The following is a 25944-nucleotide window of genomic DNA, read 5'->3' on the forward strand; positions in this document are numbered from 1 at the left end:
TCAGCGTGTCTCGCCCTATACATCTCGCCTGGACTTGAGCTAGTTTGAATTCCCAAAACTTACCACGAACTGCTACATCACATCCTCTGCTGGTAATAAAACATTCCTGCGACACTGCTGCTTCTCCTGGCATTTCGCCATCATGTACGCTATTCAACATTTCAACGCAGCGCTAACAATAAGTATTTTGCGATAGTAGGCGCACAAATAGGCTTATTGTTAATTCAATTTTTCATACGATAGATACCCTAGTATATGTGTATGTTTTTCAATCGTGTTGGTAGAACACTTATCGATTTTTTCAACGTGACGTTTATGTTTGATTGAAAATTCTTCATTGAAATAACATTTTAGCATATAATTCATGAACTTGATTGAAAAATATCTTTGAATAATGCTATTTCGTGTGCCTAGAGGCAGCATTGATTAGTATCTAATTATCTTTCAGTGATGATTACTGTGATATTATAATTTATCACGAGCAGCTGAAACATTACTCGATAATTAAAAAATTCCCAACCAATACTATCGTCATGTTTAATAAATTCATAACTTACATAGGGTATACACAGAAGTGTAGTTATGTGTCATCTAAAACATACATTTTTAGAATGGATGTCTTTTACAATTCTTCCATCATTTCATGTGTATTCGGTGGATTCTCACATCAGCAAATGCTACGTGGAAGCAACTAAACCTTTTAGCTGTACCTCTACAGATTTTCTGTATATACTTGTCGAAACGTGAATTATATTCTATGTGTAAATCCATGTCCCATAACATACAGTAGATTCAGGCAGTTAGCCGGTATAGTTAGACACATACGAGTACCTCTAGACCCAAGCCTGATATCGTGTACCTAGTCATGGTTTAATAAATCCGTCCCACTTTCTTCTTCCGGTATAAGGAGAGCTTGCAAAGTTTGCTCAAAGTATTCTCACGGATTATTGGTTAAAAAACAGCTCGAAGAAAGCCTCAAATATTTTATTCTATTCTTTCAATTAGAATTGGACCAGTGAGTATGAAATTGAATACTTTAATTACTCGTATTATTAGGACAACAATAATACCGACGTACATCGTACTCACATGTAACGGATTCCCGTTTACATCAAATTTTTATCTCAACATCTTGGAATTTGCTATTCATGTATTGTTAAAATTCTCAGGTACACCTAACTCCATCATGGATTGAGACGAGGTACGGAAAATTTGATCGAAAGGTAAAAATTAAATTAAATTAAACTGCAACGGTCTGTTTGCTTATAATCATTTATTCATGCTTCTTATTTCAAGTGAATATATATGCATATATATGTATATATGTATAATTATAACAGAATATATGATTTTTTATAGCAAAAAGGAATACTATATTACCGTCATATACTGCTAGTATCACTGTAGGTACATTCACAACAATCACTTGCGTTTTGTCTACAATAAGTAAAATTAAGTTTCTATGTTGTTGAGTGAATTGTGATATCTTTAAGCAAAAAATATGAGTGTTGTGCAACAGACAACTTCCAGCCCTCAAGTTTGTTACCATCTTTGCGAATATAAATATTGATAAGAATTTAATAATGTAAATACCATAACCAGATCAGGCCTAAAAAACGGTAAACGGTTTCTTTCATTCTTACGTACTCACTGAATTTTCCCGAACGATGAAGATTACTTAACCCTAGTCACATACACCTACGGAAACTTTCACGTTACTTACATGGGTCACCTAGATCCCAGCCAACCTTGGAACGTTATCACTGTACACAACATTACGTTACGACTTGAACAAAATTTTGAGACAAAATTTAACAATTCAGAAACAGACTTCAATCTTAGTTTTAGCAAAAGACGATGGAGGATATGGGAAAAAATTCTTAAAGCAAAAAAAGTAAAACAATATGCAATACATACATGGGGTCTCTAAGGTCCGAAATATTTTTCCATCATTCTTCATTTTACCTGCACAAACAAACATGATTCAATCACGCTGAATTTAAAATTGTACGTTAAAGTCGGTTCTGGAGTCAGTTGGACCCGCGTAAGCGACTAGGGTTAATTTTACAGAGAGCAATTCGATCTCGAATTGCCTTCGTTATTTATTCATTTTTCTTCTACATTTCACAATATACTTTGCATATTTTACACAAGTATTCTTAAGTATCATTTAGTCATTAGCGATAACAAGCACCGCTTTTTAGCCCTCACTGCTACTACAGTCATATATATCTTAATCTTGATTACGTATTGTCGTTTCAATAAAGCACTGCGGTATACGTTTTTCGAATTGATTCATTCTTAAGTACTGCGTATCGAATGGAAAGATCGTATTAAGAACTGGCTTGAAAAGCTTTTCACTCTACTGATTGATTAACATCACCCACTTCATATGATAAATCAATTAACCTGTAGGTACTCCTGGTCACACACTTCAACCCTACCGTAAATTTACAAAGATTTTCAACTAGCATAAAGTATCGAAATTTCTTACTGATTATCGTTACTCTTTTCTTAAGGCTTCACACTACAGTAGGATCGAGGAAAAGGCACTTGTGCTGATTGCGCGAACCACAAACCAACTACATGATGATAAGAAATAGGAAAGTAAGTGGAAACCATGATGGCAAAAAAAGGGTGAGCCACACTCCAGTGATGTATAATCTGTTGCCAAGTGTAACAGATTTTCATAAAACAAACTTTCGTACTCTTCTGAGCAAGTCTTATTGTTAACTATCTTATGAAATATTATTTCATCAAAAAGAGCCAATTCGAAAATACTCAAGTCATTCATCCGACACGAATCCGTGCCACAGCCGTCACAACCAGCCGTCACTCTAAAATTTTATTATAATTTTTGGTCACATTTTTTATTTCTACTTATACACCTATTCTTTGCGTAATGGTTTGAGAAAAAAGTGATTAAATGGCAACAGTTTTCACTGGCATAAATAATACGTATTTTACATAGCTTGATTAGGTAAAGGCTTAAATTTTTCTCGGAAAGCCTAGTTGTGTAATAATCAAGTGCCGCAATTCTACAGAAATTGTGAACTAATTGTAGAATGAAATTAGAATTTACAAATAACCATTTCTCATCCCTGACAATTTAGAAATAAGCATATTCTACTCCTTCAACTCTTTAGTAAAAAATGTTTTGACAAAAGATTCTCAAAGCTTTTGTCATATTTTTCATTCGAATAAATCCTTCTCTCAAGAAACAGTCTTGAATACAAGCAACTTGAGCAGTACGTCTACACACAAGTATAAGTACATATGTCGGTTTATAAATAACTCATAATCAATGAGTTTGTCCGAAGATCTCGACAATAATAAAATATGTGAAAAGATCTTCCTCTCTCATAAGTACAGACAGTGAAATTCAATCTAAATCAATTAGGACTTGGTAGGTGTTAGTGAAACAATGTTTTATGTGCCGAACCCATGGACAAACATGACGTGATTCAACTTTTACGGATATAAAAATAATAGCCTAGTAATTACACACATTACATCCATAAGTAGTATATCTGAGAGGTCTGGACACAGATTCCTCCTACCGACACAATTACCGACATCTTACCCAGACTCGAACCCTTCCCCGCGGTGACGTCATCGCATAGAAGGGTTTGAATCTGGGTCAAATGTTGGTAAGTGTGTCGGTAATAGGAATCTGTATCTATAACTCTCACAGCTATACTAGTTGTATATTTATCGTTGAATAATATTACTATGATATAATCAAACGAAAAATCAATTTATATTATTCAATTCAGAATTGTGCCTTTAAGTTTGAAAGGTTGCCAAACCCCAGAACGGTTGAAGTGCGTAATATCCCAATTGCTGGAAAATCAAGTATTTGGTAAGAAATTTCGTTCCGAGCAATTTAGCACCATAGTGACAATGAAGGTTTGATGTTGAAACGACTAATGGCGAGGAAGCACGACAATTCAAAGTAGTTGAAAGATATGCTAGAGTGTGGATAATGCATATTTTATATCTAATATGAATGTGCACGAACGAATACATGGGGAAATGAAAATCGAAGCTTTGATTAATAGACGCCGAAGACTCACAAGGTTATCGTGCATATGTAAAATATTCCTACCCTATATGAATATGACAAAATTCTCTCAGTAAGACTTTTCTCTTGGGGATAATTTATTATAGAGTGTATACCGGAAAAATTCCGTGAATGCGACTACTCAATACCAGTAGCTAAGCGATCGAAACTACATCTAGAATAATGGGTAATTCTCGCTCACGTCGAAAGCTGATATTTTTTTCGAGTAAGTTTTTCAACTTATGACTACATTCCAAACTATTTTTGTTTTTGCACTTGCTGGGTTGACCACTTACTTATCAAAAATTTTATAGAATTATCAATTGTCAACTTATGACATTATTTTAATCAAAGATGAGTCGTTCTATGGAAAAAATTACCAAAATACATTACATAAATTTTTATCTGCACGGTTCAAATTGTAATAATCGACAGTGTACTTGAATAAAAAATGAAAAAAAGGTCGAAAGTATCAAAAAAAAAAATCAATTATTCATACAAATTTTTGACTTTTTTGTAAACATTCTTCTAATTCAGCGCAGAGAATTAGAATTGAAATTGTTGAAAATGAATTTATTTCACATATTTGTTAACTCGGTATGCAATAGTCAGTTTCGTTTCAGCGGATGCATATTAAAACATTGATAATAAATCGAGAAAAATTCCTGCCATATTGAATCAAGGAAGAAAATGTTTTTTTTTTTGCAATTAAAAAAAAAGGTTATCAAAATCACAAATACTGTATTTTGGAAATATCAAATGGCATGATTATTCAATATAATCCCGTCATTGATTACGATGGAATTCCGTGTCAGTTTTTTCACAAATTCTGATTAAAAATGAACATTTTATGTTTTGGCATTTTTTTTTCCTAAACCGAATTATTTTTGAGAAAAAGAATCTCGTCAATTAAGAACTAGTAGTTCTTCGAAATTTACAATACATGATTACCAGTATACGCAAAAAAAATAAAACGTTCTGAATTATAGTTTCATGTTGAAAAAAGTGACTTAAAATTTGCTTTTATTTTAATAGTTTTATCTTGAATGAGAATTGCTCATACTTAAGAATACAAAATGTAATTTCCGTTGCCTATCTGCCGGCGTTGAGCAGCGAAATTCACGGAATTTTCCGGTATATTTAATGGCTACGATGATTGAGACTACATTAATAATCTTGACGGATTATAAAATTAATTCATTTGGAAATCAGTGTAGTGTCGTTGGTACGAAGAATTGTAACATTGTAAACAAAAATAATGACAGTGATATTCCTTTAAAAATAAGTACGTTGATCGTTTACTCAAACAAATTGAACACCAGTTAAAACTCACCTTCGGCTCGGCACTTCTTCTTTCTGGGCGCTTACTTTATATTTGTTATTCTGCCATTGTACAAAGCGTTTCAGCCGATTATTGTACTGCAGAAATATGTATGTGCGATGAACGTTTGCGGAATAGAGAGAAGGCGCAAGGTTGACGGTTGAAGGTGAAGGGTCGAGGGTTGAGATTTAAGGCAAAAGTCACAAGTTCTACTCTAGCGCGGCTTCTTGAAGAGCGTGTAAGTGGGCGTAAAGGCCATCTGCCGCGATCAGATCTTCGTGGGTTCCCATTTCAGCAACAGTTCCCTTTTCCAAAACGCAAATTACGTCTGCATTTTGAATAGTAGCGAGTCGATGAGCGATGGTGATGCATGTCCGGCCTTCCATTGCTTTGTCCAGAGCAGCTTGTACAATCTGGAAAACAAGAGAACGACCGTTTTTGAGTTCAGCGGACCAACAGTAATATAAAGCTCAGAAAGTTTCAAGGATTTGTTTTCTTCATCGAGCCCCTTGATCGTGAGTAATGCATTATGATCGGGTTTATGGATTCACCAAACGTACAGTACGGTCAAAGAGGTGCGAGGACGGAAATATCATGCAAGGAAGGCACGAAAGTGCAACTGAAGTTCATCGAGTTAAATTTACTTGAAACAATATTTCCTTACTATGAAAAACGTTTAAAAACCATAAGCTTCACGTACAGTAGCATAATTATTGATGAATGAAGAGATTGCAGCATTGAATCCTTCCTACAACGAAGAAATTGCATTGTTTCAACGATTTTAATAAACTAGGATTCATTTTGATAGTAAATCAATTCTCGACAAATCTGCAGTAACATATTTTCTATTTGGCTTTTCGGTTGATCGAAGAAACATGATGAGTGAAACCATTACAAGTAATAAATAGTAAACTTCTACCTTAGTGAAAAATACTCCAACGTTATACGAAATCTGATTTCGTAAATTTTTAGAGAATTCATTTACGAACAAGATCAGCCTTAGTTCATGAAAATTGGCCGACCGATGCGATTTTTTGATTGCCAAACTTATCTTCAAGGTCATCGATAATTTTGCTATTATAGCTGTAATTTATGGTTTTTATATTTTCTTTTTTCTCCACTAAGGAAATAGTGTTCCAACTCGATTACTGTCAGTTGCACTTTTAGACCTTGTCATATCATATTTAAGTATATTTCATATTTCACGATTTTTTAGAATTCATGCCATTTCTTTATTTATGCGTTAAATAAAAATGCATTTGAGTGGTTTGTGAAAAGTAACAATTCGCGGTCAGTTTTTTTTATGGTCCTTTACGGAGAAGACGGATATCTGACTGACAAAATTACAATTATGGTTGAAAAAATATTGTCAATGCAAATAAATTTTATCTTTGTAAGTAGTTCTGCTCAAATCAAGAATGATGATAAATATTTAGATTTATAGGTGTAGAATGTTCGTGAGAATATAAATCTTAAGATAATCAACCATGATTCAAACAAATGACGGTGAACTAAACGTTGAGTAAGTCCATGCCCAGGACTTGAATATTTTAAACTATTTACAGCACATCGTGATACGAGAATGAGTTACATAGCAAAGCAGTATGCAGTCGGGAATTGATATTGAAAAAAAAAAATCATTGGCATATTATACGCGTTTATAATCTTGGTCGTTGCGAATTGTTCGCGTAATTTTTTTCAATATTTAAATCAAAAGTGCTGCAGCATTAAAAACGTCAATAATGACCAACACCGTCCGGCCACTGCAGCTATAATAAAAATACGAAGCTCCGCAGCTTGATTCTTTATTGCCAACGTAACCGATTAGTTCGAGAAAAGAGCCGTCTCAGAATCACTGATCCCAAGTATATCGTACTGGTTACCATTTGAAACTATATAGGACTAAGCATATTCGTATGTAGCAGCATCAATACAGTATGTGTATGTTTATGTGTATATATTCCCTTACATATTTCATTCTGAGGCATACCTTAAATAAAATGGAGCGTGGAAAAGCAGTTTACTTAGCAGGTTTTGATTGCTTTAGGCAAATGCGTCGCGAAAGAAAAAACATACAATAAGAAGTTTCGTACCCAACTCGACGAGTTTCACGGGAGAAAAATAATGCTGATACGGGTTGACTTCTGGATTGTGCAATTTTTTAAATATTGCAAGTAGCATCTGATTTTTAATAAGGATCACGTAATTTGGATATGCACAGCCTATAGCGAGTTGACAGAAAATCATCAAAAATGTAATGGAAAAATTTGTTTGTAAATTTTTTTTTCGGTTCGTTTTTCATCAACTCAGTTTCCGCACTTATTCATTGTCCTTCATCTTCGCTGAAAGGTTTTTAATCATGATTTATGATGCAAACTAAAATTTACTATGAAAATTATTGTACATCGTTTCCAATTCGATAATGAATACGCGCAGGAGCTAATGTGAAAGAAAAAGACTGGATGAAGAAAAAGTTACAAAAATATTTCAACAAAATGTTGTTTTCTTTTTTTTTTTGAATTTGTCTTTAACCTCGCGATCCTCTGCCATATCCAAAATACGTGTTTCCTACCTAAAATCAGACGTTAATTCCAGAATTTCGCAAATAGCACAATCCGCAAGTCAACTTGTATCAGCATCAAAATTTCCCTTAACAGTCTCCGGATTTTGTACGAAACTTTTCTTGTATCTCTTTTCGTTTCTGGGATATTTATCTGAGATAATTGAAACAGAGTACCCCTTACATAATATATACATGTATGTATCGAGTGCGTACTGTACCAACCTTTTCACTTTGGGTGTCGAGTGCAGACGTGGCTTCGTCCAGGAGTAGAATTCTAGGGTTCCTTACGAGGGCACGGGCAATAGCTATTCTTTGTTTCTGACCTCCGGAAAGCTGAGTTCCCTTGGTTCCAAGTCTAGTCTCGTAACCCTAGAAATGAAAACGCAGATCCATTTTCATCACATCATTTTTTGTATAACTTATTCGCACAGCTCACAAATTAAAAGAGGCATCTCACGGACACCGTTAAAACAACAGAGAATCGAATACCTATTGTCCAAAGTTTATATCTAACACCCCGTGAGCATGAATTTTTTAAATAACATGTCCCTTCGATTTAAAAAAAATTTTTTTCTGATCTATCAATGTGTATTAAGCAAATCTATGAAGTTCTAAAGTGGTGGGCCGAAACTTGTGATTCAATAATCGTGTGAGGCTCTATCTTCTTTGACTCTGGCTAGACACCCAAATGACGCCATGATTATTCGCATGCAGAAAATTTTTCGTTTAATTGTGGATATTGATTATTTTTTTCTTTTGTAACGCATGGAAGCTGCAAATCTATTTTCACAGAGACGCATTAACAGAGTCCAATTCTTCTGATTTCACGCAACGAAACACAGTCTAAAGAATTTGATTGAGCTTTGCAACTATGCAACTGGTACTTTATATATTGGTAAATTTCACTTGGTTTCGCTAATATGTACGGTAATGGTGAATAAAACTTTAAGCTTTTGAAAAGTTTTATAAATTTTACTCTACCCTGTTTTTTTAACAAAATTATCAAATTACGAAGTTACGTGTTTCTGAACTCTTTGTTCCAACAATAATTCGTAGCAACCTCACCGACGATTTTAAGGCACATTATACTGATCACGATGTAAAATGATCGTCCGCTGTTTACGATTTCTAAATGGGTCTGTCATTCCGTCTTTCCACGTTAGTGGAAATCTTTCCAAAATGAGAAAAAAATATACATGTTTTTGACCGCGTTATTTACCTGAATAATTATTGAGTCTGTGCGCGCTCCATATTAAATGTTATATTATACACATCCGTCATACTTACCAACGGTAAAGAGCTGACAAAGCTATGAATGTTCGACTTTTTTGCCGCTTCAATGACCTCATCCATGGATGGTGTGCGACTGTTATCACCATACGCTATATTTTCAGCAATAGTTCTGTCAAAGAGTACTGGTTCCTGACCTACAACACCAAGCTGAGATCGCAGGGCTGATAAAGAGACTGATGATATATCACGGCGGTCCATTGTCACAGTTCCCGACAGTGGATCGTACAAGCGTTGAAGCAGTTGAATGCAAGTTGATTTTCCGCAACCACTTTGACCAACTAGCGCAACCATTTGACCTGGTTTGACAACGAGATTGAGACCTCGCAGAATCTGAGACTCCGTACGAGTTGGATAATGAAATTCAACTTTAGAGAATTGAATCAGACCGTCTGCTTTCTGGAATCACAAAGCAAACGGACATATAGTAACGTATGCGATTGCTAATGGTAAGGAAGATATGTACAGTGTTTAAGATATTGAATGCGATTTGTGATGATACGAATATATTACAGAGACATTAATAAATCATTACTCATTGTCAGTGAATCCCCAGCGTGCATAGCATGGAAGTTTCAATGCGTATCAGATCTTGTGTAATCATTATCACCATGATCAACTATTTTTTCACAGTGATGAGACTTTCAATATTCTTACTTCACTAGTTGAAAAGAAAGCGTTATTATCACATCTAAATGAACCTTGCCAAAAATTCGATCGCATTGATAGTATGGAATTGTTAGGGACTCATGGCTAGGTAGAAAAATAAACCATCTCGATCTAATGTTTGATGCTCACTAACTGGTACTTATCCCCGAGGGGCTGTTTACTGAGATATCGTCGTATTGCAAGACGAGCTTTTTTACCGTCTCTTACTACCTCTCGCCATCTTGTACACCATTTCTCTCGCCGTCTCTTGCAATCTTTATCGTATTTTCAAACCCCACTCACTGATTTCTCAGTGAACAATTCCTCAATCATCTCTAAGAGTAGTGAACGGACCATCTAGTTTGATAAACTATCCGCCTGTTTTCCGTTTTCTTTTCATAAATAAGTGCAAAATGAAATTATTCTGCTATAAAATTCTAAATCTCGATTGTAAAAACGTACTTTACAACATAAACAGACCATGCAGCCTGTAATGAAACCACCCCGATAAAGGGCAAGTCTACGAATATGTCGAGAATTGAGGATAATAAACACTTCAACTTACCCAATCAGTGTCCTTCCCTTCGAGATCCGCAGGCGTCGTGATTTCGGGTACGCGATCGAGTAATCTGAATATGCGTCCAGCGGAAATTTTAGCGGTATTGAAGTTAGGGGCGAAGGCAAGTGCTTGTCCCAACATCCAAGAGCCAAAGATCAATGCTTCGGATACCTTGATTACATTCTGATAATCGAGATTTTCTCTGGCCACTAGGTACCCGCCATAATATAAACTAAGTGCATAGCCAAAGTAGGGTGTAGTTTGACCGCAGGAAAATACTAGACCCCTAAGTCGGTTACGTATTCTCGTAGCTTTGGCGACGTGCGCTAATTCTACACAATAGCGATCCAAGAAGGCCTTCTCTTTTCCCAGACTTGCAACGGTGCGGATATTACCGATTGCTTCAACAGCAATTCGTGTTGCTCCTTCCATCTTTTTCTTCTCCTGTAACCCCTGGCCACTCATGATTCTCGCCTCGAAGAAAACTGCGCCCAGTACCAATGGAATAGACACCACAGAAACCAGAGTCATTTTCCAAGTGTAATACATCGACACACCGATACCGAGGACGAGAGTTGAAAGTGCTTGGAGAATTGCACCGATTCGAGTCCCAGTCGCACCTTGCACCGCACCTGCATCTGATGACAATCTGGCGCATAATGCACCAACGCTGTTTTTGTCTTCGTCAAACCATCCCATTTCTTGCTTCAACATCGCTTCGAAGGTTATCTTTCGGATTCTTGTTGTCATTCGAACTCCAGCTAGACCAAACATGTACATTTGCAGAAATGTGCCTATGCCTGTTATGACACCGACGATAATGAAGAGTATGGAAAAATTGATTGTTTCGTTGCGAACTTCTTGTGGATCCTGTAATCCCAAAACGTAGTAGACTTCACCGAAGAGAACCGCAAACGCTGGAAAAGATGCTCCTACTGTAGCAGCGGCGAGACAGCCTGGAGAAATAAACAAAATGTAGTAGATACGTTTTATTCGAGCATAGAAACAAGCCAAGAATATCAGTTTCAAGGTATTCGGAAAGGAAAGCTAGCTTGCTAATTACCGACTATATTGAACGGCCATTCGGGTTTGTTCAAACCAAAGATTCGCATTACTGGAGCTTCATAAGGTTTCTCATGTTCTTCGAGTTCTTCTTCGGAGCTCTCAGAAGCAGCAGCTAACGAAAGACGATGAGAGTGCATCGAAAGGGTAGAAAATTGCTTCTTGAGCGGTGGTTTGGGCTTTGGTTTGGCTGCGGTAACAGTTTTTGCAGCAGCAGCAGTTGCTTTAGCTATAAATGGATTTTGGAAGAATTTTCTGAATCAAAGATACCAGTCTATGATGGTCGTGTTTGCATACAATAATATCGAGGATTCGATAATGTACCTTTGGCTGCCGCGTTGGAGTCCGCAGAGACCAGAGCATGATAGTGATTTCCAAGTGCAATCAACTCCTCATGAGTTCCCATTTCGGCAACCTTTCCGTCTTTGATAAAAACGATCCTATCGGCATTTGTGATGGTCGACAGCCTGTGTGTCACTATTACTGTTGTTCTACCCTTTGCTGCAGCGTCTAAGGCTCTCTGAACTGTGGCCTCACTATGGAGATCCAGTGCTGACGTAGCCTCGTCTAGTAATAAAATAGCTGGTCTACGTACCAAAGCACGAGCAATAGCTATTCTTTGTTTTTGACCACCTGATAGCTGCGAGCCTCTTTCGCCAACTGGACTGTCATAACCCTACGCCAAACAGAAGGAAAACCATTCACTTTACGTATTATCATCAGACAATCAATCAATTTTACGATCTGAATCATAATTTACGGCAATTTATATCATTTTAACCCTTACTTTCCACACTTCTCTAGAATCACCTACTTTCCAGACTGCTTCACATCCGAGCGACAAAAATTTTTATAAAAAATAAACTGTGGAACATTTTCACTTGAATTTTTTATTAGAACACATTGAAAGTTTACTTTAAAGGATCATGTAGTTGCTTTAGTGAAAAATTGAATTTAAGTGTACACAAAAAAAAAAAAATCGACAGAAATTTAAAAAAATAAATAGCTATTTTTACGAAAATATGCGATTTTTTTCATTTCATTCAATTAAGGGAAAAACGAACTTGGGTGGTCTACATCCCATGGTGGCAAGTAAGGGTCAACCACTGTTCACATATTCCGGACTATGCAAATTGACAGTGATTTTAGCAGATCTTGACTGATTAAGGCATCTTGTAGAAAACTGAAGAAATTCTCCTCAACTATAATAATTCACTGACGTATAATAATTTTACTTGCTAAAAAAGAAATGGCCGCAATTTTATGAATCAACCATAATTTCTCATTTCAGAGAGTAGTTGGTTCCTAACTTCAAAATTATTTAACTCAAGCCTTGCCCTTGTAATAATTTTCGTTTGTGATAAAATTGGCATTCACATTTTAATGAATTCACTATAGTTGTAAATTCAATAGTAATCGAACCTCACGCTCCGAAACCTTCACAATTGTGAGGTTATTCGCCAGCTTCCATAAAATAGTAACATTGCAAAAATTTTACGACGGTCTGAGGTACGTTCGGATGGTTTCGAAAAATTTCGTCAGCCTTCCAAGAGATTCAAACAAATATCAAAAATTTTCCAAATATCCAATGACACTACGCAATTCCACGAATATTATGACATTAAAATATTTACAAAATTTTAACGTGTTATTCCTTAGGATTTTGGAAGACCTTATAAGTTTCTAACGCACTTATAACGATTTCACCAGAACTTCAAGGATATCGAAGCTTTCAAGGGTTTGTCCTAATTTCAAAAGATTCGATTAAATACTAAGCATTAGATTTCAGTGATGTTTTTGTTCATGAAACGGCTTTTATATCTTCGTGTCGCTCATTTTCGTGTATAAAATAGACCTCATACGTACGCAGAAAATTTGAAATCATACGATAGAAATGATTTTTTTAAATTTTCATTAACGCGTGTATCACGTATACAGATCTCGTTAACGTTTCAGATATAAGCACCATTTTACCAACGTAACATTGGCCATCGGTACTTGTGATTGCCTCAATATCCGTGAGTGAATTTCCACCAGCTGTAGCCAAAGGCCAAGCATGACCCAAATCATACACTAAAGTTGGCTCGCTTGCAGTCTGCAGTCTGGTGCTTTCGGGTGTTCATTCATTAATCGCAGCTTCTTTTCTCGCTTACGTATGAATGACGTCAATAGCATCCTAAACGACTAACGTACATAATATGCATTATGACACCACAACTCAAACTGAAGACTATGAAATAAGTACTATTAATATGCTTATTGGTAATTTGATTGAATCACTTCGTATGTAATGGTAAACATTGATCGAGTATGTGAACAAATTCGCAACAATTATCTGGACGTATCTGTTTCCAAAATACAAATGCACCGATGTCATGCCTCTCCGCTGTGTGAGAAATGTCAACGTAATAACTTCCGAATCGTCAAATTCCGTATCGTTTAGAGCTTAGGTCATGTGACAGCCGACGAATGACACGGTCAAATTTAATATTCAAGTGAAACAAATCCTTGGCATTCTCAGACGATTGGCCAATGATTGTTTCGCAAAGTAACTGTATAAATAACTCTCATTTATTTGCTGAGAGTGCGTAAAGGGGATTCACGACTGCTAAAATGCGCATCGTGAATTCACAGCTTATAACTTTCATGCCTATGATCAAATATTGCCATTTCGAAAATAACGATACTATCGTTATTCTTGGGCCTGATATCAGATTTGTCATCGCGGAACAAAGTCACGACGAAAAAAGATTGTTTAGAACTTGGAAAAATGTTTCACTACTTTTTTGTTTTCTGGAACTTGCTGACATTTATTCATGCGTGAAACATTTCAAACTCGACTTACTTGTATTTAGAAAATGGTAAGAGTGTAAGATTTTTGATAGTTATCGAGTATATCTTGATTTCCAGAGGCTATATAGACTGATGAAATTAAATTTTAGAGACAAATCACGGCTAATCTGTCGAAGATGTGGCATGAATTTATATGATGAAATATGATGATTTTTATTCAATTTACACAGAATATCTTACACGACTTCTCGTTGGTCATGAACTTTCTTTTAGGTTTATTTAAAGTGCTTATGCAAAATATTTGAAGTTACCAATCGTCTTAGCTGAAGTAGATAATAGAGACGGAAAAATTACGTATCAAACAAATCAAAATACAAATGTGCCCTACCTGGCAGACCCATGAAAATTTTATATTTATAAATATTACTTCTATAATTTTACTGTGATACTCTCAATTTATTCTTAAGATATCCACTTTTCTACACGCAAAAAAATTAAATGGTTACCATTTCGCCAACGGTATTTCGCACAAGAATCCGAAGCAATTGTGAAAAAATCTGCAGTAAATGTGATAAATTCTCGTTACTGTCTTATGAGTTTTACATTTTAGTCCGATTGCTGTGGATCCTACGGGAAAACATTTTTTGCACAATAGATATCGCATTAGATGTACAGAAAGCTGGATAGATTCCAACCCCTTTGATATCCCTAGAAATTTCTCTACCCCCGGTTTTGGATGTGCAACGTTTGCGCCTCAGTCCGAGCAGCAAACAAAAAAGAGTCTGTCGAAAAATTTCTAGGGATATCGAAAGGGTCGGAATCTACCCAACTTTCTGTACACTCTACAACTTATTTTTCTTTTTCTTGTTATAATTGGAAATTCTCAGGACATAGGAAAGTAGCTCAATGGTAAATACTTTTTAGAAATGATATGAAGAATTCGCATAGAGAATTATCATGAAAAATATGTTCTTTTGTTCTCTGCGCTAGTAATTCCGTAGGAGTTAACGAAGTTTAATAAGATTGAGGAGTATATCAGTCTTCTGTGGGATTTAGCGCTCGTTATGGGGCTTCGAGAATTTGAATGGGAATCGCCGGCGGCCATAGTAGTCTATAAATTGTTTTATGTTTTTCATGGAGTCTGTCTTCAATAACTTGTAGACAGCATCAGCAGTGTCCGTATCTCTTGGAAAACATAAAAAAAATATCGCCATGTACTATTTAGTTCGAAAAAGAAACGTGCAACAAGTTTTCGAAGAAGTAACGAACTGAACTGTGCTATTAGCGATGGAATGGAGGTTTTTTTATCATCCAGGTGATTAAACTCTTCTCGGTTAACCCTTTCGTGCATACAATTAACCTTACATGGGATTCACTTGAAATTTTGCATGCTTAGGTTTTTGAGGTCGCTGGTTACGAATCTGAACTGGAAAATCGAAAATTCAAAATGGTGAATCTGATATGGCGTGAAAAAAAAATCAACAAGAAGACAAAATTTTTTGGTGACTATTAAGTCTGAGTGATTGGCATTCAGATTTTTTTGTTAGATTAGCAGAAAATGCTTTAGTTTGTGAAAAAGTAAGAATTTCGATCATTTTTTTACATGTCCTATTTTTGCAATGAATAAATAAATCAATTTTATATTCTTTTTAAGACTCGGAAATATTTTGGGGACCATGTAGAATCAAAAAAATTCTGCAGTTGTTATTGAAAAAGCAGTTTAATAAATAAAAAGCTGCAAAAAAAAGGTGGGACGTCGAGCGTCCCAACGTGAATTAAAGGCTTAAGGCATCCTGAGAAAAATTATTGCTAATTGATGTTGCGCCACACCTTTCAATTTGAGTTAAACTAATTTTGCAATATTGTTGGCACGTTAATCGGGCATGAGCCATTTTGGCACTACGTAGACATCGAGAATGCTGCGCGGTATCACTTTTAAGCCTTTCTATAAACGACGAAATCTACAGCGGACTCATCCTCAGATATCCGCTTGATGCCAGAACTACAAGGGAATAAAATAATGTACGATCTTGATATTTTTCATAAATTTTAAAATGATCTACGCGAACTACACGTATCAACACGCCATCATTCGTTAATAAGTATCTTTATCAATGCTTGTATAAATCCAGATACTGTGGATTGACAAATATCCCGACAATTATTCAAGAAGCGATAAATACAACGTCATTTCCTTGACTTACAATCAGTCCAGTCGAATGGGGCGGGATTGAAGTTAGGAATTTGAAAGCGCCTAATTCCGTATCATTTGGTGGTGAAAGTTAAAGTAAAGAAATCAAGCTTTCACAAAACAACAAAGTTTTGAACGGCTGGGAATCCGGTGGCTCAAAGTTCCGAAAAGTATAATTCCGATAGAACAAAATATAGAAAAATTAAATTTCGATAGAGTAAAATTCCAAAATTTGAAATATACTCGCGCAGCATACGAGTAGTTTACTCAACGAGTGGGTGTAAAAAGAGGAAAACCCGAAAGTCAGAATGACCAAGATTGAACACAAAGATCAAAGTGGCAAAATTCCACCGAACCAAAAATTTGAAGAAACTAAAAATCGTCGATCATTCGGAATTTCGAACGTTCAGATTTTAAAATTTTCTTATTTTCGCATTTTCGGAACTTTGACTTTTCCGAGTTACGCCCTTTCGGCCTTTTGTTCTTTGGAGATTTTGCCCTTTCTAAACTTTGAGCGTCAGGTTTCGGACCATTCGAAACGTTGATATTTCGTCAAAATTTGATTTCTTTACTTTCAGTTTCGCTACTGAAAAATTCGGAATGCGGCGCTTTCAGAATCTTTTGAATTCGGGATTTCAACCCCGCCCCACTTGAAAGTCCAACTAATCTATTCAAATAATCTTTGTGAATAATATTTACACCATGGTCAACAGGTTTGATTACCGATGCTCTTTGTGTGAAGAGAACTCCGACGGCGATAAGCCCTGCTTTTTAAACTTAAACCCCTATCGTGATCAGCATGAGTACCATAAATTTACCCATATGGATGAGTTGAGTGAGAAATGGGTATATATTTATTATTTACCACCAAAAATTGGCTGCATGTATGAGAAAATCACGCGTAACGTTATAGGGGGAAATATGATTTGAATCTATCATGGATCGTATGACTTTATGTTTCACTTCATTGACAAGCAACCATTATACTACAATGTATGGTATACCTTGACACATTGCATGCTGTAAACTATAGTTAATTGCAGTTTAATAAGTGTTATAGATCTCGCTGGAACCGAGAAATGAGCCTTCTAGGAAAAATTCCAGTATGAAAAGTACAATAATTATTTGTGTTAGAAAATGCAATTTGATAGCAGAAAGTCTTCGACATATTGATTATAGTATCGTACAGCAGAAGTATCGGTGATTTATAGGAAAATGACCAAGCTTTCACTAACCTCTGGAAGTTTGCTGATAAAATCGTGTGCGTTCGCTTCTTTTGCTGCCTTTATCATTTCCTCTTCAGTTACGTTTTCGTTTCCATAGCGTATGTTCTCGCGAATAGTAGTGTCAAATAACACCGGCTCTTGACCTACAACACCAATATGTGAGCGGAGCCACTGTACGTTCAACTTTGAGATGTCAACCCCGTCGAGATGCACCTGCGTTGGTAAAAAAGTTGAAGCTTTTATTCAGTACTATTCATGCGAACGAGGATTATTCCACCAATTTTTACTGGAATATCTTCACATTTGTTTTAATGAAATATGAGGGGATCGTATGATTGTCCGCATGAGTTCAATTCGCTTGTGAAAACTCCATCTCAGAATTTCGCTGAACAACATCGTTCGACCAAAGTGATCTTCGAGTACATACGACGCTTTCGATCGAAATTCTGAGATGGGGTTTTTTTTTTTTGCTCTCAGCCGATGAATTGATTATTCAATTCAAAGATGGCAGCTTATCCTAACGACCACAGTAACTTTGATCATTCGTGCAATTTTTTTCTTTTTTTACAAAGAATACTCGTAATAAATAGCACCTACCAAGTTATTAGTTTCTTTTTTTTTGCTGGGAACTGCGCTGTGCAGTATGAAGATAAGATTATTCATATGAAAATTTGTCTCAATGAGATTAACGACAAACTGTAATCAATTATTGCTAAAAAAAATGAAGTTATCGCGATTGTCATGAATATAATGCAAAAGATAACGATAAAATCCAAAGATTCTTAATACATTGGAAACAATGAACCGTTGACGCGAAAAAATATTGTTGTTGCTTCGAACGTTTTTTTCCAACATAAGAAAAGCATGGATAATGAGATCAACTAAATAATGTACGTTCTTCAAAACAACTAGAGATTCGGTTAAATCAAGTGAAATTTACTTGAAACAATAAAATATTTTTTCGTCATCATTAGCACAAAATTTTTGTTTGGCTGACAATAAAACAATCCTTCCTTGCAGTGTAGATCAATCGCAAACGATCTTTTTTATAAAAATGATTTTATTCAATTATTTATTTTCGTAAAGTTACACCAGAGTCTGGACTCCCGATGACATTAAGTAAGTTCCTGAGAAAAATTTACCTCATATTTATACCGTAAAATTACTACGACTGAAGCCTATCAGAAAATAAAAAAATAGGAATAGGAATAGGAAATAAGCATTGTTCTTCAACCGGTATCAATTATTAGAACAGTATTGAAGAAAACACCGATCTCGATTAGATAATTCTTATTTGCACTCATGTTTTTTTTTTTTTTTTTTTGCATTGTGCGATGGCTTAGTAATTAACTCGAGGTTTCAACCGATCGATTGAACGAAGATACGATTAATGGAACGAGCCGATCAATCGATTAATCGAGAAGACGATCATTCGGAAAATTGATTCGACAAAATTTTGAACAACCGATCAACTAACGAAACAATTATTGAAAGTTAACAATTTATCGACTAATCACATAGCTCCGCTATTGTCGTAATCAGTTACATATTTTCATTGGAATATTTTTTTCAGCTAATGAAACATTCAGAAAAATCTCGAAAACCTACGGCACATGCGTTGTTTTTGAAATTATTTATTTAGGTGCATACGATGTTTATAATAATTTGAAAATGAGTTACATCGGAGAATTGTTGTGTACTTGATGAAATGCCAACAAATATTGGATGTACGAGTATGAAGCGGTTTTCCATAAAGTAGCAGTCCTGTGATTTTAGTAAACTTCCTCTAATATAGTTCTATTATTCCGTGTTGGCAATTCCTTTATACAACGTGAGCATGTCTTACACGTTTTTCATGCGTGTTTTCCGTATACAAAGTACCCGTTTCTACGATGGTCAAGTAAGTCTGCGAATGCGCATGCGCGAAGTACCGAAAAGACTGCTTTTAAGTCCTAGAAGTTGAAAGTGATCCCTTCTGCACTGCGCGCATGCGCTGTAGCGAACAAATCTGACATTACGCGATCCTAACCTCAATTTCGTGCCTCGTCAAAAAATGCGTAACACACTCTTGTTATGTAACGAATCATGCGCAACAAAGTGGCAACGGTCTTTTTGCCTTGTGTACTTGCAACATTCGTCTTCGGCTCACATCACGACCGAGCGGTTAATCACTCATGGATTCAATGTACACCTGATTTCAAGATTATAAAGGTTTGAAAAGATTTCAGGGAATTCAAGTGATTTCGAAAGATTACAAAAAATTTCAGAAGTTTTAAAAATATTTTAAGAGATTCAGATGATTTTAAAATATTACAAGAAACTTCAGATGATCTGAAATGTTTCGAAGATTTCATATGATTTCAAAGGATTGCAAAAGATTTTGAATGATTTCAGACGATTTCAGAACATTTCTAAGGATCTTCAAGGATTGCAAGTTATTTCAAGAGATTTCCAATGAGTCTAGGATATTTCAGAAGATTTAAAAAATTACAAAAGATTTTGAGCATTTGAGAGGATTTCGTAATATTTCAAGAGACTCCAACAGAATTCGAATGATCTCAAGAGTGATTTCAAGAGAATTGTAAGGATTTCAGAAAATTTCAAACATTTCAAGAGACTTCACAAGATTCAGGGAAAAGTCTATACCAGATTTCAGGAATGATTAACCCCTCGCCTACAACTCGTATTGCAAACTTACGCTCGGCCCGAAAAGACCTAACTTGCCTCCTTGCTACACAATATACTATTCTGAGAAAATAACAAGCGAAATCAAATAGTACGCACCTCACCCTGGTGAGGATCATACAGCCTTTGAATCAGCTGAAGGCACGTTGACTTGCCGCATCCAGAACCTCCAACTAACGCGACTGTTTCACCGTGATTAATTTTCAAATTTAAGCCCTGGAGTACTTTCACATCTTTCCTCGCAGGATACTTGAAGTGCACGTCCTTGAATTCTATATCGCCATTGACACCCTTCAGCTTCTGACCGTTGGGACTTAAGCTATCGATAATCGGCACACGGTCTAAGACTGTAAATACGGCAGCAGCCGATCCTCTGGCCACGGCGAATGCTTCGAGATGAGGTGAAGTTAGTCCCATATTTTGAGCACCGGCTAACACGCCGAAAAATACGATGACGAGTACGGCCGGTGTGTAGTCCTTTTTTTCATTCGGTCGATCTTCCAAAATCAATTGAACGCCATACCAGAAAGCTAAAGCATAGCTCAAGTAGATGATGAACCACATGACACCTCCACCTACTCCGGACCACATTCCACGTCGCGTACCCGTTCTGTCAGCTGGAACCAACTTCTCCGCGTAGCGACTTACTTCCTTTTTTTCACCACCGAAGGCCACGACCGTTCTTATCGCCCCAAGCACCTCTTCAGCTACGTTACCCGCCTGCCCATAAGCAGCCAACTCCTGAGCCGTCAACGAACTCTGAACCTTAGCTACGATCGCCGTTGCTATAACAATTATCGGTGCACAACTAAGGACCACCAGTGTCAGTTTCCAACCGTAAATGAAAGAGATGATTATTGAGGAGATGAAGGAGACCATCAAGTATGTAAAGATACCAAGTTTCTCGCCAATCCCGTCTTTCATCTTGTCAAGATCTCTGGAAAGAGATATAAAGGCTTGATTATTTATTAGGGTATCCATGATTTCTTGCTGTCCTTACAATTAATGAGAATCTCAAGCCCACACAGATCAAGCTTCTCATTTTTCAGGTGTGAATTCGGTGTTTTCACCGTTACTGAAAAGAAAAATCAACACTCTTGTTCTTTTCAACAGCTGGCTTAAGTTTAAACTGAATTATTGACAATGATAGAGTGGTTATGAAGTAGTATATCCATTTTGAAACTCATGAACTTTTAATCTTTGTGATGTATTGCCGAAAATTGAATTTTCTCCTTCTTCTTCTTCTTATTATTATTATTATCATTATTACTTATTATTTTTTATACATAAACAAAGTAATCCACATCATAAATTTTTATTATATCACCCATTCTCTAGACAAAGGACTCAGAACCGTACGAAAATCATGTTTCAGTCGCATTAACTGATTTCATGACATTTTGTAATTTCTTCAGGAGACATGGGAAAAAGTCAATCATAATGAATGTAACGTACAATTTCTGTAATTTCTATCCTTTTCTTTATTCTGAGTAGCCTCTTACATTCTGATTTTTGTGTCTGACTTAGAACTTTTCACTGGTATGTGTTTGAAGCTCATAAAACATTATGTAATGATATCTCATGTTATTTATTTATTTTTTTTTTTTTTTGATTTTGTATTATATGAATACTTTGAAAACCACTCAGCTATTGAAATTCCAAAATTCACTCAATTGTATGCTGCCAACAACTGCGTCGTTTGGCAATAAAATCACCATATTAAAAAACCAATGGATCAATCACATCCAAAATCTAATCGGTTCTAAGTTAAGAAAAAGCCCGTCGATTGAGACGAAAATCACTCAAATCTGTTTCATTCGTTCTCAAAATATCGTCGGGTAGAAATTATTTAAATCACACACACACGGACATATCCATGCATCGGAAAATTCTAACAAAAACTTGACTTTTTGTTTTCAGGATGATTACAATCACTTTCCTTACCCAGCGGGGGGTGAGAAAGTTATCGGATTCGAAAATCATGAATATCTATTGATAATCAAGACTCTACATTTTTATTTTTTTTTGTTAATATAATCACGAAACAGTTGCAGGTATTGAGTTTTTATCAAAATATTGTAACTCCTAACCTACAAGAATTTTTTTCATTCATTTTGATTACAGAGAGATGGAATATTAAAATTTTATGTGGACGATTAGATATCGATTTTTATTTGAAACGATTTAAAATGGTACAAGGCGTAGTAGATTCGTATTACATTTCACTCCAGAATTACCCCACTTTATTCAGAAGAACATTCTCTATACAAACCCACTAAAATACGTTCCTATCACATTGGTATCGTTAAATATTTCATTTTCCAACAATGCACCGATAATTATTTCAATCAAAAAAAGACAATACTGAATTGACGATATTGAGTAGGAAGTTCCCTGAAAAAAAATTCCGAGTGACAAAAACTACGTGGTGTTAATCGTGGTAATATTTGAGATGAATGAGTGAAATTTTCCAGTAGATTAGTGATAATTGACTACGCTTGGCGCGAGGTGTTTTTACCTAATGTTAGTGTGGTTGGTAAACATGATCAACTATCGTTATTAAAATTTTAGACAACTTAACTATTGATTTCAATATCTTACTAGAATCTTCCAGTAGCTAACTAGAAGTCAATGACGTTGTAGGTCTCAAAGTATTGTGCATTTTGCACGTAGCCACTTCAACTTAAACGTAACACAAGCTCTGTTGCCTTGAACTGATATTACAGATCTACACTCATACTGCACAAAATTATCGATAGCAGAGAAGTGTATTTGATTCTGAATTCTCGTCACAAACGAGAAGTGTAATATTATGTGGTAATCCAGATTGTCAACTTACTCTGTTATCCTGCTGGCAAAGTTCGTTGAAGTGTTAGTGTCGTACCATGCCATGTCTTGCCTGAGCACCGCTTGTAAGAACATCCTGCGTACTCTAGCAATCTGTCTGAACGCAGCTACGTTAAGAAGGTCTACGGTGAATATGGCAAAAAAGAACTGTAAGGCTGATAGTGCGGCACAGGAGACACCGAATGCCTTGGAATCATCGTATAAAGCGTCCATACGTTCATCGCGAGTAGCATTAGGACCTCTGAAATATTCAAAGAAATCGAGTCATGGATTTGTTATTTGAGACGATGAAAACTGACATTGTCAATGTAGCAAGTATACAAGGCTTATTCTTCGGCAACTCAAAAAGTGTCAACATTTCGTTTCTCAGGAAAACATATTTGCCAATGATGAAACATGTAGCGTGTAATTTACAAGCCAGTCAAGGGTGGTAATAAGTTGACGAGAATATGCCCAAGTTGTTATTGGGAAGACAGCATCGTGGCAAGATGTACCCGTGAAATATTCATTGAGTTTTATTCTGTTTTATCAAGTTAGAATAAACCTATTTATTCACTCCGTGCATTCTGAATTCTTTAATTTGATTGTTCTTTTCTTAGGTGAGAAATTTGTCTCGTAAATAGAATATTATTCGACGAATGCTACGTAAAAAAGAGTCTTAGACATGCTAGTCAGATTTCCGGTTACTTTATATAATAACCGAACGTAACCGGAAACTAAGGATACTCAATCGAGTTAAGTATTAAATGACAATTACTAGATGCAAGAAATATTACATGCCAAAAACACTAATTATGAATTTAAGAGAGATTCCTCAGTATTGTTGATACTAAGATCGTAATCATATTATCCATTGATATTGAGAATACTCAGTTAAAGAAAGCTAATAGTAAGTGTTTCATTGTAGATCAGTGCATTAATTATTCCCTCGATACGATACTAGCTAGACAATCGATTGTTTTGTGTGCCTTGTTAATTCACAGTCCAAAGTACGGTAGTAATCGTACCTTACTATCGTCTCATTGGTCATTAAATTACTTGACTTATTTTCATCAACGCGTAGATAGAATGAAGAAGAAAATCTTAGAAAAAAAGTGGGGTGAACGCTGGAAAACAAAACTGAGCGCGACTTCCTTTATTATTTCATAACTAGTACTGAAACAAGCAGAGTTCTGCGTACAGATCCCGATACCGACATCTTACCGACATTTTTCGACGCTTCACAGCTCAGACACAAACTCTTTTTTCCGATGATCGGTAAAGTTGACCAGATCGGTGATTACCCCCACCCGAAGAAAAGGGTTTGTGTCTGAGTTGTGAAGCGGCTAAAAATGTCGGTAAGATGTCGGTATCGGGATCTGCACGGAGAACTTTTCTTGTTATAATGCTATACTGCGAACGTATAAATTACTTATGGCTCTATACTCGTATGATAACCGACGATATTCGCCGTGCATCATGTGACAAGGTGGCGTATGTTCGTCTATCAATACATTATGATACGGTATTGATACCATGACATGCGAATCGAGCTGAAAAAAATATTTGTTGCCATCGAAGTAAACTCACAAAACTTTTCCACCGCCGAACCACTCCAGGATCAAGGTTGGTGTGCTGGTTTGATTTTCCATATTACGATCGACAAGTAGGGTCGTGAACTCGCCGTATTGTATGGTGGAGACGGGAATACAGAGTCCCGTTAGGGTGCCCATAAAGAGTCCACCGAACACTAGCATCAGCTCACTGCATGTCGCGAATCGGAACTGTAACCAGAAGAATAAAAGAATGTAGTAAATAGCATCGGAATATGGAGCATGAGATGCGTAACTCGTTAAGTGGTACCCTGGTCGATTTCGACGTTGACGTCCATGTATTTCAAACGCAAAAAGTGTTTAACAGCCCCATTCTATACACAATTCTGAACAAAAACATTCCGACACGTTTTCATTTGACGCAGAAATAAAGAAATTATGTGTATTTGCAAATTTACTACTACGGTTTAGTAGAATTCGTGCCATTGCTTTATTTCTACGTCAAATGAAAATTCCTTGCAGAGTTTTTGTTCAGAACTTTGTGTAGAATGGGCCTGGTTGAGCCCTTTCCGCGTTTGAGAGTTGGACTTCAATATTTGCAAATATATACGTAAACGTCAAAATCGACCAGGTCACCCCCTTAAAAGGAAAGGTTTACCAAGGTTACCCAAATTTCAGCTACATGATTTGTTCGTGTTGAGGGCATAATACATTCATCGGTGCAATAGTTTTCATTTGAAAATCAATGATCGTAAAATAAGAATAGTCCGAACATTTTTTAATCCGTTTCAATTTTTTTTCAATGGAAAAATTCAGTTATACCCACACTTATCAAGGTTGGTTTGTAAATACTAATTTCCTATTTGGCAATAAGCTATCGACTTGAAAAATTAATCAACTTACATTGTAGAAGTATGATTATTTCGAAAAGCTTTGTTTGCTACCTGAAAATAATGCCGATGTTCTCTTATCACGAATGATTAGTTATGTAATCGGGTTCTATAAAATCAGCTGATTAACAGTGTTTCGGCTCTTGATGGTGAAAAACGATTATTTCAAGGAGAACAAAGTACTTGAAATATTAAAACTTACTTCTTTGATTCAAAAATGTTCTGCGACGTGTAAATAAATTTTTTACGAATATGTACGTATCACGGCGCAAGT

General features: G+C 36.0%; 1 protein-coding gene across 19 annotated transcripts in view; it reads right to left on the reverse strand.

The window, feature by feature from the left end:
- Positions 1–523: 523 nt before the first annotated feature.
- The window catches only part of Mdr49 (Multi drug resistance 49), a 99368-nt gene continuing 73947 nt past the window's right edge, over positions 524–25944 (reverse strand). For 18 of the 19 annotated variants that reach the window (XM_046635239.2, XM_069137395.1, XM_046635327.2 and 15 more), the window contains 10 exons: positions 24818–25011; positions 23241–23489; positions 20501–21338; positions 17726–17929; positions 11831–12182; positions 11508–11735; positions 10451–11400; positions 9235–9636; positions 8170–8316; positions 524–5797 (listed from right to left, as the gene is read on the reverse strand). In XM_046635239.2, the coding sequence (XP_046491195.1) occupies positions 5594–5797; positions 8170–8316; positions 9235–9636; positions 10451–11400; positions 11508–11735; positions 11831–12182; positions 17726–17929; positions 20501–21338; positions 23241–23489; positions 24818–25011 (3768 nt within the window). In that variant the 3' untranslated portion in view covers positions 524–5593. The remainder of the gene's footprint in view (positions 5798–8169; positions 8317–9234; positions 9637–10450; positions 11401–11507; positions 11736–11830; positions 12183–17725; positions 17930–20500; positions 21339–23240; positions 23490–24817; positions 25012–25944) is intronic. The other variant, XR_011177525.1, reaches the window with a different exon arrangement.

The sequence above is a fragment of the Neodiprion pinetum genome, chromosome 1 (genome assembly GCF_021155775.2).
Source record: "Neodiprion pinetum isolate iyNeoPine1 chromosome 1, iyNeoPine1.2, whole genome shotgun sequence".
In the NCBI taxonomy this organism is placed as follows: domain Eukaryota; kingdom Metazoa; phylum Arthropoda; class Insecta; order Hymenoptera; family Diprionidae; genus Neodiprion; species Neodiprion pinetum.